Source organism: Mytilus galloprovincialis, chromosome 9 (assembly GCF_965363235.1).
Source record: "Mytilus galloprovincialis chromosome 9, xbMytGall1.hap1.1, whole genome shotgun sequence".
In the NCBI taxonomy this organism is placed as follows: domain Eukaryota; kingdom Metazoa; phylum Mollusca; class Bivalvia; order Mytilida; family Mytilidae; genus Mytilus; species Mytilus galloprovincialis.
The window spans coordinates 6,512,800-6,530,357 of NC_134846.1; the positions used below are offsets into that span (position 1 = coordinate 6,512,800).

The window sequence follows — 17,558 nt, forward strand, 5'->3', positions numbered from 1 at the left end:
TATAGCCAAGGTTTTCACAATAGCCCAGTATTGCATTAATAATGTCATAAGAATTCTTTATATCTTTTATGTCACAGTATACTGAAGATAGCAAGGGAAATCAAAGTCACTCAAACTTCAATTCTTTTATACTATTTTGAAGCTTTTGATTAGTACATTTGATTTTTATCACAAAGAATAGAAATTTTTCACTGAGACCAATACTGTGTTGAGAAAAGTGCTGAGTCATCATGATAGGTCAAATTGATTCGTAATGATATAAAACTTTATTCTAGGATATCAATATTAACTATATTGTGTAAAATGCACCATATTATAGTTCTTTTGTATTTGATTTCACCTTTCGCAATGATTTTTTCAATTGGAAACACCAGAATTCAAGTCGCGACAAATATTTTTTACTGAACTGTTTGCCTTTTTTGCTGCGTAATTCCCTAAATGTATAACTTGGGTATTTCTGTAAACATAATCTATAAATATGGGAAATTGTCTGGTTTAGTTTGTACTGTTTATGGAATTAGGCAATATTTGGTCACATTGAAAGCATTTTCAGTGTTAGAATTGTTCATCTAAGAAAAAAAGAGGCCCACTTGAGGCTAAATTTACATAGAATTTATACTCTCCTGGGTAAAGAATAGTTCACATTCTTGATAATGCATGCAGCAAATATTTCAAAAGTGCTTCATTTTGTAGTTTCTTTCTTTTATTATATCAGACATAAATAATTTTTCATTTCCTACTGTTTGCAAGGACTTTTGTTGGAAATTAATTCTCCCAAGGGACATAATTCAGCTTTTTCATTGATTAATACAGGCAACAAAGGCAACTTTACAGCTGAGTAGTTTGCATATTTAATGTTTAAAGTGTCTAATATCTTTGTTTTCATCATCTCAAGACAGAATAATAGATTTTATAACAAGCTCTAAAATTTTTAACCACAATATGGCATATACTAAAGCATGGAATGGAGATTAGTATGAAAAATCTTGAATTTGTGCATTTCTTGTAAATTTTTGATAAAATGAATACAAATTGAATGGAACTGTCCATTTTATCTGTTTAAATGGAACTATTTATCATTCTTTTTAAATAAGATAAGATATGATTGGATACAGGTTGTTTATTAAGGCTTTTCTGAAAGAAGTAGAGAATGAGGTAAACCAGCATGTAGGGGTGGGCACATAAAATGATCTATGTTTCTTTAAGTACTGGGGACATACAAGTATTTATTATAGCCAAGGTTTTCACAATAGCCCAGTATTGCATTAATAATGTCATAAGAATTCTTTATATCTTTTATGTCACAGTATAGGGAAAACGGTAGTATTTAATTTTCCCAGCATTAGGTTGGCCTTTTGTGTACCCAAGGCAGGTGAAGGAAGTCAAATTAGGAGCGCTGTGATTGGATGTAAGGGTACAATATATTTTTTATTTATCTATGAATAACTGCAGTGTGTATATTTACAATATAAATTTTAAAACCTATTGAAATATTTTCTAGAGAATTATTCGAAAAGACTTGCAAAATTTCATAAATTTGGTGCAAAATGACGGTGGGCATGGATAACATAAACAAGCTCCGTTGGAAGTTGGTCATGATACTATTTGGCTTTAATTTTTAAAACAGAGTTATAAAGTACTAACACAACATATAACTGTTTTATCCAGGTTTTTATCTTAAAAAGTGGTAAATTTAGAAAATGTTAACATTGTCGCCTATGGCAGAATAAATAGTACCGTTTTCCCTATAAATCATGCATATTCATGATATTGGTACACAGGTAACTTTTATCTGTAAATAGTCGAATCTTCTGGAGTTTCGTAAACAACAACGTTAAACGATATATACTACTTCATAACGTGTTACCTCACGTGTGTGGTAAAATTTGTTGATTGCTGCACGTGGCTATTCTAGTAAATGAATCAATCTACAAAGCGAGAGCACTTTCCATTTTCATCAGCTAAGAGTCGACTAGCCCTTTTGAAAGGCTGATGCTTGTCATGTGTAAGACTTCAAACTTAACGTAAAACATTTCGACAGGTAACAATCATACATACAATGTTCTATAGATCTGAAATTGCTAATTGCTAATCATTTTTTTTTTTCATTTACATCCTCTTAAAATCTTCTAAGTACATGTAAATAGGCAAATTTACTGACGGCTGTAAAATACTATCATTTAGGAGAAACTAGATTATTCGAGTCTGAGAATTTTTAGAAGAAATTTATAAAAAAAAAAGAGGTTTCAAAGGAAAACCTGTAAGGGGGAGGTCGTATATGCTGTAAACTTTAATTTCCATACAATTTTCTCTATCCTTATAATATTATTTATTCTTCATCCCGTCTCCTCCACTCTGTCATTTTTCATTTTAAAACCCATCGGATGATTCTGACCCTTAATCTGTAGTTGCATACGTTCAAAGCACTCTTGTAAATGACACTTCAAAGACATTTTCATATAGGTTTGTAATCTGAATTATTACCACTTGGAATTGTGACCTCTTACTTAATCATACAATAGATATAGGAATATGTGGTGTGAGTGCCAATGAGACAACTCTCCATCCAAATAAAAATTTATAAAAGTAAACCATTATAGGTCAATGTACGGCCTTCAACACGGAGCCTTGGCTCACCCCGAACAACAAGCTATAAAGGCCCCCAAAATTACTTGTGTAAAACCATTCAAACGGGAAAACAAACGGTCTTATCTATATAAAAAACGAGAAAAGAGAAACAAGCCCTTCATATCTACGTCAATGACATACAATAAAATCTTACTGTAGAATAATTCCGTAAAGCAAGGAAACAATGGCATAGGAACAAATAACAGCAATCCATACTCCCGTCTTGAAAGGTTTAAGAAAGCTTAGTAAACCCTTCCATCTCTTCCAGGATATACCATCAGCAGTAGGTTTTTTCATGACAATAGATAGTCCAGAGTCTAGAAATGGCTGCGAAAAATGTACTGCATTTGCTCGTTCGACTGTAACGGTCAAGGCCGCTGCTGCTATATCAGATTGCTGGAATAAAATTCATAAAAAACGATTGTTCGTTATATAACTAATCAGGATATGCCGTATAGAGCGTAACCACCCCTATTTTAACCACCAAATAAAGATATATCTTGCTTCTCACGATATAGCGTCTCGTTACTTTACTACAAAAAAGAAAAATTATTAAAATACTGAACTCCGAAGAAAATTCAAAACAGAGAGTCTCTAATCAAATGTCAAAATGGAAAGCTCAAACACATCAAACGAATGGATAACAACTGTCATATTCCTGACTTGGTACAGGCATTTTCTTATGTAGGAAATGGTGGATTGAATTTGGTTTTATAGCTTGCTAAACCTCTTACTTGTATGACAGTCGCATCAAATTGTATCATATTCACAACGACGCATGCATAAAACACACAGACATAATGGGTAAAAAAACCAAATTAGGGGTACAATGTTCAGTCAAGACCTCTTGTAGGGATAGCAAGGTATAAACATTTTCTTAGACAAGTAATTTTTCTCCTTTTCATGATAATAAAAAACAAGTATTTTCTTATTGTTTTGTTCATTTTTACTAGTTAAATTTAGAATATAAAGAAGCTAATGAATTATAGTAGATTTTAATTCTGTATGACATGATGCATATTATTTGTTGTAAAGTAATAAAATTTCTTCATAACAAAACATGAGCCTGAAGAATTAGCGCAAATGACGTTTATTTTGACCGCCGACGTCGCCGGTATTTTTATCATGTCTGGAAAGAATGTAAAACCGGGATAGGTGGTAGGGTACTAGGTATTTCAACAAAGTATGAAAACGAAAGACGAGATTCAAAATTTTCATGTTATATAGGTTTCCAGAAGTAGATCTTATTAAAAGTGTATTTTATATTCAAAATCAAACTTTTCGAACAAAATATTACAATTTTGTTTTTGAAGCTCTTAAATTGAAACCTGCATCATCGTAAAATTCAAAACATTTACCTAATAGCACTATCATGTCTCAATCTCTCTTTCGTCTACCACCTACCCCGAAAACATCCCAAAGATTGCAAACAAGACATCAAAATGGATTTTGAAAATGTTGAGAACGTCGCCGGCTGGATAAATTATATGCATAGTCCGCACATTTAAACAATAACCGATTATTCTTTGCACTATATTCGCGTAGAATACTACGGAAGCCGATAAGGGCCATTCAAAAAAAAAATTATGTCGTAATTACGACATAGCATGTCGTAATTTCGACATAACATGTCGTTATTACGACATCGCTATGTCGTAATTTCGAAATAACATGTCGTTAAAACGACATCGCTATGTCGTAATTTCGACATAACATGTCGTAATAACGACATACACTATGTCGTTTTAACGACATAGCTATGTCGTAATAACGACATCGCTATCTATAATACTAAAATTACGAGGTCCAATTTGTCAGCCATCATCACGTAAAAACGACAAATAAAAAAAATCAACTGTATATATAACTAATATAGTACAAAGGTCACATGTAGATTAAAAATTACACCACTCCAGACCCTTTTGTTTTCCACGTAATTAATATTGCCAATAATTAAGAAGTTCCGGGTCGAGTCCGATACCGATACCAATAGTATATTCACCTGTTACCGATTACCTTATCTGTACGTTCCGCATCTGACAGGCGCACCACCAAACGGTGTATTCAGGATTAATATGCTATATAGTATTACACGGGTCATAATCATAGGGTTGACACTACTTAATTGTCAAATTGTTACCTATTGTAGTATTTTAATCAGTTAGACTTTCTAAGATAACAATGCGAATACTAAAAATCTGGACTAAAATAAGGCGTATAGGTACAGTTTTCAATTTGTTAGCGGGCATGACGTAAAACAGCGAATCAAAGAATTCAACTTTATTTTTAACTTATATAGGACAATGCTGTTGATTAAAAAATACTCCATTCCAGGACCTTTTGTTTTCCAAATAATTAATATTATCAATAATTGATAAGTCCCAGTTCGACGGGTTCAAACAGAAAGATTTGAAAGCAGAGAAAACTGTGTATCTTATAATCGGCATGACTTTATCAGATGACAATTCTAATACTAAAATAAGGCTTGCGCATAGTTATATACTTTAATTCAGTCACGGAATGTTAGAAAACACGAACCAATATTAAACACATGTTTTAAATTATGTTTTTACAGCTGTTGATCATATAGTAAGTAATACCCAGTTTATTTGAGGATTACAATTACAAAGCTATGTGAAAAAAACGGATGTCCAACGTTACATTTATGAAAAACTGTTTTAACTCTTATGTAAAGTGATCCTATTTCTTATTCTCTGATCTTTTTTTATTCTTGGCAGGAACAGCGACATGTGTCGGTTCTTTGTGGCGATAAAGCTGTTATTTTGCCAAATTTCATTTGACTCGGTGACTGCATATTAAGCTGGAATAAGAAAAATGTCCAACGACGTATTTCGTTAACTCAACGACTGAAAGTGAATTTTATAAGTAGATATAGCAGAAAATGAATAAAAAGAGTAAGACAATAATAATATCTAACAAAAGTACAAATATTTGCCTCATTGTTCGTGCGTTCAAATATTGCTGATTCAATAAAATCTTCTCTTCTCAGTCGTTTTTCAAACGGTAGCCATTTTGTCTAAGTTGATATTTCATTTTTCAAAGCAGTTAACGCGTATTTTTTTATAATTGATCAAAACAATAGTTAGATACACGAAGAGTAAAAAATGCCAAGATACTTTTCTTATTAACTACATATTTGGGTCTTCAAGGAATAAAATGATTCCACACATTACAAAACGATAGCCAATTTGTCCAAACGTCTGAAAACGTCTAAAATCCGAAAGACGCTAATTTCCGACGTTACATGTGCTAAAGTTTCAATTAAATGTTCATGATAATTAACAACAAATCGTGTTATGAAATTTGGAAAAAGAGGTTGATGATTGCTGCCGAAAAAAAGAATAGTGCATGTTGCTATAGACTCCGCCCGGGACATAGGTTCGACACAGATTAAATTTTGCAATTTTTATTAATAGTTTATAGCTTTTAACGATTTATTTAATAGAATGGGGAAATGGGGAAAAAAATCACATGAACTTCGTCCAACTTTTGCAAAGACAAATTGGAGACACCAAGACAGTCCTCTAAATGTAAAATGCGAATTGAAATTTATGTTGCGGAAGTACTCCGAAATAGACCATTTAAAGTCGTCACTTCAGTAAGGTGCAATCACCAATATTAAAAGACTTAATACCAGTTCACGGAATGTTTTACTTCGCGATTTGTCCTGCTATTCATGTTATTACTGTCGTGATGAAAGTAATTCCTGTACTAGCGAAGCCGAAACTTTTCGTCATGAAACTTGTGCATGAAATGGAGGTAATTGAAAGACGAATCCCAAACAGCGACGAAAACTGTTTCATCGAATTAATAAAAACCCGGGATTATATTAGCCGTTTTCGCGGACGATCCAGGAGTAGATTACTATATTTTAAAATGTATATCAGAAGTTGAACACTATAGATGACTTGGGAAATAATTCTCAAGCCAAGGTTCAAGTAATTGAAGGGGTGTTTTTCGACAACTTGTGTGCCAGGGAAAATACAATTCTATTCAAATGTAACCAAGGGTAAAAATGTTCGATTTACTTGCAGTGTCAGATATATTTGTATTGGGTTCAATTGAGATATAGAAATTTTACAATGACAGATGAAATGCACCTTGAAAGTTAGACATCCTTTTATTGAAACTTCCGTCCCATCTTTCCTTCCTACATTACTTCCGACAGTTCTGCATTTTTAGTTGAAATAACTTTAAGGGTAAACATTATTAAATCGATTTTCACAACTTGAGGTAACTAATGATAAAATGACATCACAAAACGAACAGAACCAGAATCAACCAACATATAAAAAACCGAATTAAACTTGCAAAAATTAATCGAAGTCAAAATCCCTTTTCGACGCCGCATTTTAAGTGTAACGTGGTGTTGTAGGAACATCGTGCCCAACGTTTGAAAGTAGAAATAGAGCAATCAATACTTCAATTCACCCTTATTCACGGTGGGTATGGTTGTCCTGCGAGAGAACGTTATGTGCTGGTGATTTGGTCCTGTCAGGTGCTGGTAGGTCCTGATTCTGTGCTGGTGGGTTTGTTTACATTGTATCAGAACGGCAATAAAACGACTGTTTTGTTGCTTAATTTTTCTCTGATGCGTCATAAGTACCATGCAAAGTATATTACAACAATATTATATTGCAAAAGTCGTGCAAGTTCGTTAAACGGAATTGTCCTGACGCTGTGCTGGTGATAAGAAAAACGGTCCTGGTTCTGTGCTCCTATGTCCTGGTTCTGTGCCTTTATATTTTAGTTAAAAGTGGCATATATTCAAGATCATTGATGCTGTACTGTTATTGACTAATTAACTGTTGTCTGCTTTCTTGAAATTGACATTGTTGTGAATCTGTTTACTGTTATTATGAGAGAAAAAATACCCCTATTTTTTTATTTTTTTTTTAAATTAACTGTAATCTGATTTATTGGCCTGTTAATGGAACCCTCCTTGCCCCCTTTTAAGATAAGAAAATATGTTTACGATCATTTTGCAAGATCACCAAAATACGTTGTAATTTATACAATACTTATATAAAGTAAATGATGTGGTATGTTTGTTGTCAATGGACAAATTTCCATAAGAAACCAATGGAAGTATGTGTTAACAACCATGCGTCATCGTACGACCTTCAACAATAACCCATAAAATAAAAATGTAAAAGGTTTTGCATAAAAATGGAGAGCAAAAATATAGAACAAAGGACTTTCTGAGCGTTTGAATCATATGTCTTTAGCAGCTTTACACACATTTGTTTGTGAACAATTTAGTGCTGACTATAAGAATGACAATAGTATTGCGGGTTTGTTTGTTTTGGGGTTGTTTTTTTTTTTTGGGGGGGGGGGGGATAAGTTGGAGCGAGGTTACAGTGAAAGTTTTAAGCTTGGAATAGTTTCCCGTAAGATTTAAAAGTTGTATTTTAAAAGACAAATGTATCTTATAGCTATTAAGAATCACTTGCTGTATCTGTAAGATTTTTTCAACATAATTTTTTTGTCTGAACGGTTATCAGGTATTTTTTTTCGAAAGTTCGATAGAACACTAAAAAAAAATCACTATTTTATGAAAGGGCAGACTAGTATATGTCAATTTCAAAATTTAAAATATCTCGTAGCATGTCTATGCGGCATGGGCTTTGATCATTGTTGAAGCATCAATGTAAGGGGCATTTAATATCTTAATAAAACTATTCTTATTTTAGATACTATATATTGTTATCTGATATTGGACGAAAGATGTTGCCCTTTTATGTAATTATGTAATACAAGTATTGATAATTTGAAAACACATATTAAACAGCCAAATGGATGCACAAGAGCTAAAATAGATCAAAATAGGAGTCATAGATCCTATTGACAACAATTATCTGCCCAATTTTATTGATTTTGTAACATTTGTTTCAAATATGACCAACTTCTTATCCAAAATCACCAGCACCGTATCAGGACCCACCAGCACAATGACAGGACCCACCAGCACAGTATCAGGACATGAATAAATTGAGAAAATGCTAAATTTTAATAAATTGCAATTTTTTTTCACAAAATAGTTTTGTCGTGTGGATTGCGGTATAGAAAGCGGACTCTATGAGCATTTTTTTTTTATTTTTTCAGTTCTAGATTTTCTGAAAATGAGCATTTTTGTGTTACGCTTACTGAAACAGTTTAGAGGGTCAACTTTTTAATGGTTTACATATGAACCCATAAGAAACAAAATTGAAAAATCTCAACTGTTTTCTTCTATTTTTTATGAGTGAAAACGTCAAAAATCATCATTTTCGTCTTTGTTTACATTTTTTCATTGATCACCAGCATCCGTCAGGACCAAATCACCAGCACAGAACGTTCTCTCGCAGGACAACCATACCCACCGTGTTATTACAAGAAGCCATGTAGTTTGCGTTTATGAATTGGGATGTGGAAAGCTTAGCTTGCCTTGGTAGGGCTGAATGTCCGTCCACGTATAGTTCCATATATAATTCTTCCAAAAAATTGAAGTTTTTACCGCAGCCCTTCCACGATATGTCGGTAACTGAATGAAATTAAATGGGATCTATAAAATATATAACTTTCGCACAGAAGGAAACCAAAGAAGGTAACCAAAGATTTTGCGACGATGCAAATATTAAACTTTACAATATAAATAAATATCTTTAACCAATGGATTCAAATAGCAAAAGCTATGCAATTAACAAATATATACTTATTAAGCTTCATGTAAATTATTTAACAATGAAATACATTAAATATGAAATTTGGAGTTTTACCAAGGGAGCTAATAATTAATTAATAACACTGTCTGCCACACAGCATTTCGGGGACTCTCCATCTGGTATCTTTCGTCCCTCTTTTATAGCTTACTATGCGGGGCTTTTCTATTTATTGGGGGCATTATGATGACCTATAGTTGTTAATTTCTGTGTCATTTAGTCTCTTGGCAATCATACTACCTATTCTTTTATATATATATATATAGCGATGTCATTATTACGACATAGCTTTAAATCGTTATAACGACACAGTGATGTCGTTATTACGACATGTTATGTCGAAATTACGACAAAGCGATGTCGTTATAACGACAGGTTATGTCGAAATAACGACATAGCGATGTCGTAATAACGACATGTTATGTCGAAATAACGACATGCTATGTCGTAATTACGACATAAAATATTTTTTTTGAATGGCCCTTGTCGGCTTCCGTATTACGGCGACATAGCTTTAAATCGTTATAACGACACAGTGATGTCGTTATTACGACATGTTATGTCGAAATTACGACAAAGCGATGTCGTTATAACGACAGGTTATGTCGAAATAACGACATAGCGATGTCGTAATAACGACATGTTATGTCGAAATAACGACATGCTATGTCGTAATTACGACATAAAATATTTTTTTTCAATGGCCCTTATCGGCTTCCGTAGAATACTGACAGTTGCTTGAAATAATATGTTTTTTAAAGTAGCACGCACACCTGGGGTTAATTTCTAGAACGTAAAGTACGATAAAAATAGATTAGATCGATTTTCTAAAAATCAACAGATGCTCTAAAATTAAATCATCTCTTCGGAAATAAAAGCATGGAAAATAACAAAGATATAAGTTGCACGGTAACATAATAGTTGTCGACAAGAGTAGAATATACGGCAAAACAATGATAAAATTTACAATGAACTATGAACATACATTCTTACGTTCTCGGGGGGACACTTGCTATATAATTAGAGGTAGAGATGAGCCGCTGGAATAGGTCACTTTTTCATGCTCTATGATACATGAAAAGGGTGAGAAATTCAGATTAAATATATCAATATATTGATTATATCATAAGTATCTGAAACTAAACAGATGTCCGTATTTAATTCTCCATAGGCGGTAATGGTAACGTTTTCCTCTGTTTCCTCCTGCAGATGTCAGTATAATTGTAATCTCCTAGTTATAGCAGTAAAATTATTAAAGGGGCAAAATTGAAAAAAATAATAATAATTAGGAAGGGACATGTAGCAAGTCTAACCACAGTCGTAAATGCATCAGTTATTTGTCAAACCAATTAAACTCTATTTATTCTGATGTGGTATTCCCACTGATGCCAGTGATAGATGCAATAAATCCAACTATTTTGACATTTGCAGCTAATTAACATTCAAGGGTTTGTATACATAAAACATGATAATAATTATTTAAACATGTTAAAGAAATTCCATTGTGACAGAGTCCTTTAAGAGGGAACGGCAATGAAACTTTTTATCAGTTTTTAATTAATATTTAAACATGTTAAAATCAGTGAAGGTGTTACACTCTGGGGTGATATTACATTTATCTGACCATAGATGTAATACCATCTATGATCTGACCAAACGTCTTTTATATGTATTGTATTTTGGAATTAAAATATCTTCATAATGAAAGATGTAAAATGGGCAATAAGAAAAAAGTGTTTAAGATGTGACGAATTATTGGAAAAGAAGGGGATATAAGTTAAGAAAAAAAAAATAAGAAAGAAGAAGAAGTCACACGTGGCAGAAATCCAACACACAATTATTAACTAAGTAAAAAAGAAAAACCTGTTCACTCTATTTATAGTAAATAATCAGAGGCATTATTGCTTGTAATCATACAGCAATAAAAAAATCCAAAAAAAAATCAGTGTTAATAAAAAATGGAAGCAATCCAACACCAAAAGAGTTAGACACTCAACTATATTTGATCATTGACGATCGAAGTAACTAGAACATTGTAATTCTTTCTTAGGTCTATTAGTATATTGTGCATACATGTACAAATACTCAATGACATACTACAAACAAAAATGTGTACATAGTACATATATGCCCCTTCCGCACAATCATTTTCTATGCTTAGCAGAACGTGAAATTAGGGTTAAATCTCTAATTTGACATTAAAATAAGAGAGATTATATCAGAGGAAACATGTGTACTAAGTTTCAAGTTGATTGAACTTCAACTTCATCCAAAACTACAAGGGCGAGCAACTTTCAATTTGAAGACAAAAACTTTAACCTAAAGTGGGACAGACGAACGGAGAGACGGACCGACAGACTAACAGATTCACAGACTGAAAATCATTATGTCCTTAGTGGGACTTTCTTGTCCATGTTCACGTTATGTCCAAGCACTATACTATAATGGAATTTTACAAGCACATTTGACCTCACTTCAAACTTGAGTCTCAACCCCCCCCCCCCCCCCCCCCCCCCCCACCTTGAGAAATAAATTTTAAAAAATCACATGAATGATTACTTAGAACCCCTTTTTAAGTCTATTTTATTCGCCGAACAGATACTAGCAGTACAAAACAATCAAACTTAATGAAAGCACGAAATCAATACATAGATACTGTGAAACTTTCAAAGGGAAAATTTAGAATTAGCCTAGGATTGAAAATATAGACTTACAATCCGATAAAAATATTTTCCCGCACTTACTCTTGTGGTTTATATATCACAAACCACATATGAATTTTAAAGAATCAACAACACGAACCCAATTTAAAAACAAGGGGTGATCTCAGGTGCTCCGGGAGGGTACGCAGATCCTGCTCCACGTGATAACTTCGACACAAACTCAACTGTTAACAAGTTAATGAGCCTACGATTAACAATCAATCAATGAAATGTGTTTGTTGATAATACGTAATAGATTAGTAATCTATAGTTTCCCCATGTTTAGCTGATCTGTAAAAATAACATCTCCAAGCCTTATATATATCATGTACTGTAGTACGACGCTAAATTAAATCTGATGTGGAAAGGTAACACCCGGTCACCGAAAGCTTCATTTTTATGAAGCCCAGGTGGTCGTGTGGTCTAGCGGGACGGCTACAGTTCAGGCGATTTGGTGTCACGATATCTCAGTAGCATGGGTTCGAATCCCGGCGAGGCAAGAACAAAAAAATTTGCGAAAGCGAATTTACAGATCTAACAATGTTGGGTTGATGTTTAGACGAGTTGTATATATGTTCCAGACCGTATGAGTATTTGGACCGTATGCGTACTTTTTCAAAATACGCATACGGTCGGACCGTACGCGTACGGTCCAACTAATAATAAGAAGAGGGTCAAGTTTATCAGATACAAATGTAAATAACAGATAAAAAAAATCTTATATCTCAAATTAATATAAAAAGTTCAATTGATATTGAAATGAAAACTTAATATTCTAACGTTTTAAAAAGGTCACGCTAGTTTAATCTGTTAATCTCCTGTAATTAGCATGTCAGTAATTAATTAAAGGCTAGTATGCTCATTGAAATTGAGGTTAACGGATGTAAACAAAACGTACAAGGACAATTGTTTTATAATATTTGTGAACTTTAAAAAAAAAATGCATATGCAAAGGAACATGTATTGAATGGAACGCAAACATGTAAATGTAAATTAATAAAAAACATAACATTCCTTGTGGTAGTTAGTGTCAACTGGAGCGAGAGTACAAAAATGGGATTCAGATATAGAATTAAACAAACATTTAATTTCAATTGTATGCTTATTCACAGCATCTTGGAGAACTAAAGCTACAAATTTTTGGTTATTGTTTATTTTTTTAAATTTAACCCATATGATACCAAAACATGTATGGTCAGCTGGACCGTACGGGTATACTCATACGGTCCGACCGTACGCGTATGGTCGGACCGTACGAGTATACGTATACGGTCCGGACCGTACGCGTACGGTCCAAATACTCGTATGGTCTGGAACATAATATACATAATGTACACAGCCATGTATCACCATCACTGCTGGTGACCCGATGGATAAATTTGTTGTAGAGTTATCACTGGCTCAGACGTATTTATAAATGTAATTATTTTCTGTGACTGTATCTTACATTAATTTGTAGGATCCTCTCCTATACATGTAGATAATTTAGCTGATCTGTAAAATCAACATCTCCATGCCTTAGATATCATGTACTGTAGTACGACGCTAGATTAAAGCTGACGTGGAAAAGTAACACCCGGCCACCGAATGCTTCATTTTTATGAAGCCCAGGTGGTCGTGTGCTCTAGCGGGACGGCTACAGTGCAGGCGATTTAGTGTCACTTTATCTCAGTAGCATGGGTTCGAATCCCAGCGAGGTATAAGAACAAAGAATTTGAACAAGCAAATATACAGATCAAACATTGTAGGGTTGATGTTTAGACAAGTTGTATATATATATATATATATATATATATATACGCATGCATTGGTTCAATAAATTCGAGAACATTTTGGTTAGATGTACAAGAAATTGGTTTAATAAGTGTCTAATGAAAGGAAACTAATCTGACGTGTTTTTTTGTTTTGTTTGTTTTTGTTTGTTTACTTTTTTTTATTTATACCACCGCATTAAATAATACTTACTTTATTTACAAGCTCTCCTATCATCCCGGTCCAATTTCCGGTGTTGTCTAACGTTCCATATCTGTTATCTTGCACGTGATTCAGGGAAAATGTGGCATTCATCATTGGACCTATTTTGTCCAGAAGGTCTGGTAAAAGACCAACAAACTTTCTGCTATTACCATCACCTTGAGACATGACAAGTGGTGGATGCTGTAAACAATATTTAAAATGGTTTAAAATGATGGATCCCTTTTAAAAAAATGATGGGTCCATTCACCAACAACGAGGCCATACATACAAAAAGAATTGACCGCCAATGTAAAACTTGGAATTTTCAAATCGACTTTTAAAATGTGCACTTTAGTATAAAAATTAGTCCCAGTTGTTCTCAGGGTGTTAATATTTCTCCAAGTGTTTTCGTTTGGCTGTTTGTGATGTATAAATACGGCAGTCAGGTCCGTTCGTATTGGAACGTTATATCCGATGTAGAGAGAAAAAAATATTACATATTTTAAAAATATTGCGTAGAAGCATTTTGATAGGTTTGCAAATCTCCTGTTGTATGACAAAATGTTCGTCCCTGTCTGACATACCGCTGTTTTAAAGAATTAAAGTTACTGTAGAAAATCCCGCCCATCGTCCTCGTAGATATATACTGTTCCTGTTTATGTATCGCGCCATGAATACAAATGTTGTTTTTTTTGCCACACTAGAATTATAGTAAACGATAAACATTTGTTTTTTTTTAAAGGGAAAAGGTTACGTAAGGGGCTTCAAACTTTTAATACTTATCTCACCCTGATGACTCTAGTCTATATCGTACTCATTATTGACACTCAGATCAAAATAGAAATAAAGTACAAAGGTAAAAAGCATTGTGGACCCGAAATTCCTAAAAGTTGCGCCAAATACGGTTAAGGTAATATATACCTGGGATATGATAATCCTTAGTTTTCGAAAAATTCATGGCTTTTTAAACAGGAATATTTGATAATGATTATAGATAGATAAAGTGTTTGAAAACTATATGATGCATTCATTTCACATCTGAGAGAAAAAAATATGCACGATTGCAGATCCAGGAATTTTCGTAAGAGGAGGACCATATTATATTATAGCTCATATCGTGACATTATGATGACATGGTAAGTCCCCCCTTTCCCCGGCTTGAAAATTTGAATATACTACAATAAATAGACAGTAGCTAAAATTAGAAATTCAATTAAATGCACACAAGTTATTAACTCGATCTTGTGTAATGAATAAGTCGGTAACATTTTCATTTAAACTTTAAAAAAATCGTCAGCTGACAGCACAAAAGGTGCATGATGCATGCACAAAAGGTGTGATCTTATCTTTTCTAAATTGCAATACATTACAATATTCGAATTAAGGTCACGCTTTTATTTGCAAGCTTGTAGTTTTATAAATATCAAGGTCATTCTGGTTACCAAAATCATAATATGTGTCTGCGTGAATTGTGCATGATCTAGATCTTACTGTAATCTGGTGTTCCATAACTGTTCCTAATGAGAATAGTTTTTGATTATTCTGCCTACAATTATGATAGTGGTAATTAAATTATCTTTAAATTTTCTGTCTCATGATTAATATACGTGTAATTTGAGTTATGAAGGATGTGACAAATTAAATTGTTACATTTTGACATTTATAAAAATATAGGTTAAATATACCAACTTTATGGTCTTCCTCCTTTTAATAGAAAATAGGTATAAAATCGTAAAAAATCAATATTTATCGTAACGGACATTTAGACTGGTTCGCCTATTTAAATTAAGATCAATGTGCATATTACATTATAGAACAAGGTGATTATAAATATATTAGCGGGATCCCAGTCTAAACGGACCTTTACACCCCTTTTATTCTTTGCTTTAACCCTAGGAACCCTAGGTCCCTCCGTCTTTCACCGGTGCTTGTTGTATGAGCACTAATTGTCCTTTTCCAGTTTTGGTCTGTTTTGGTGGGGTTTATTTTTCGTAGAAAAAGGATAAACGGGTATCATATTATTATATTAGTAAACTAATGTTATTGTATTTCGATTGGATAAAAGCAAGAGTACATTAAGTAAACATATCCTATTGGTAACGAATATTTACTAAAAGAAATTATATAAACACAAGTTAAAAAGAAATAAAGAGGGGACAATACCATATGCGATGTTGCCTCTTGTATATTGTAATAATATGCCCTTTTGTCTTCGAAAACCACTCTAATGGTACAATATAGATGTCTAGTTCATTATTTTGTTCTCGATTTTGTTTGTTTTTCGGCGGTATGTGTGACTTTATATGTGTATTGCAAAAAATAGGTAACACTTACCAGAATTGTAGTAACTCGGTAATCAGTCAAACCCTGTTAAAATAAATATGTATTGCCATAACTTTTTCAACATCAAACTGTTTCTAAAAAAAATCGATCATAAAAGGGAACATAGAGAAAAGGCAAGCAAAAACAATAATATATAATTTTAACTTTACATATATAAGATACTTGAATTGAAAAGCAGAGGCATCACAATAATAGTAAAAGAGGAGGGTGTAAAGATATAAAAAAATAAAAAAAATACTAGATTATTTGAAAATTAACACGATAAAACAAATAAATGAACCACTCCAGACACAATTTCAAAAAGAAAAAGACCATCAAAAGGGGCGTGAAATACCACAAGGTTAAACGTTTTCTTAATAATAAAACAAATGTTATGTTATCCTTGAAATGATATAATAAAATAAATCAATAAAATTTAGAAAATATCCTTACCTCGGTCGCAGAGATGAAAAAAACAGAGACGAGTAAAAACGCTGTGTATCCATGCCACTTATCCATGTTTAAGCAGTCACACGTATATGACTACTTATTGACACACACATATAATTCCCATAACCAAAAAGTATCATATGTCGTTATTTAAATTTTTAAGCGTATCTGCACCTCTTTTATAGCAGTAATTTAAATTTAAAAATCAATACATGTACACCACCACGTGGTTCTTATCTAACCGTTTCATTTTATTTTGTTAAATGTTCAAATTTATTTAGAAGCAATTTTTATTGTCACAAGTTGAAAGAAAGGTTATATTTCCCAACATTTGGTAATATTTTTTTACCGAACATTTACGCAAAGCAATGCACTTTGAACGGATCAAAATGACGGTATGGGCAAAAAAGGATAAAAAAGGGGGGTCGTGTAATATATGTTTTCTTTATTTTATGCCGTTTTTTGTATTCTGTTTTTGTCCGTGATCTCCTTACCATGTAGTCTATGCTTTAAAAAATCTAATAAACCATGCAATTCAAATCCCGGTAGCACATCAGATAATCCGGAAGAATATACTGTTCTGCTTTCCAGGTAACAACCCTCGCGTTGCTCGTAATGAGCAAAAATTTGACGATAAGTTACATTTAGAGGATAAAATTTGTGTTACAACACATATTTAAAGTAAAAGTCAACAAAGTCAAGTCGGCGATCTTAAACGTTTCAAAATTTTTTTAGACGTCCTGGAAAACAGCGACTCTTTTTCTAGAGAATGTAGCTA

At 33.0% G+C, this 17,558-nt stretch overlaps 1 protein-coding gene across 2 annotated transcripts in view; it reads right to left on the reverse strand.

Moving 5' to 3' along the window:
• The window catches only part of LOC143044324 (glutamate receptor U1-like), a 41,000-nt gene extending 24,011 nt beyond the window's left edge, over window positions 1–16,989 (reverse strand). The window contains exons 1-4 of one of the 2 annotated variants that reach the window (XM_076216270.1): window positions 16,784–16,989; window positions 16,343–16,375; window positions 14,018–14,209; window positions 2,783–3,024 (exon numbers count right to left, since the gene is read on the reverse strand). In XM_076216270.1, coding sequence (XP_076072385.1) covers window positions 2,783–3,024; window positions 14,018–14,209; window positions 16,343–16,375; window positions 16,784–16,849 — 533 coding nt within the window. In that variant the 5' untranslated portion in view covers window positions 16,850–16,989. The remainder of the gene's footprint in view (window positions 1–2,782; window positions 3,025–14,017; window positions 14,210–16,342; window positions 16,376–16,783) is intronic. The other variant, XM_076216271.1, reaches the window with a different exon arrangement.
• Between the last annotated feature and the right edge of the window lie 569 nt (window positions 16,990–17,558).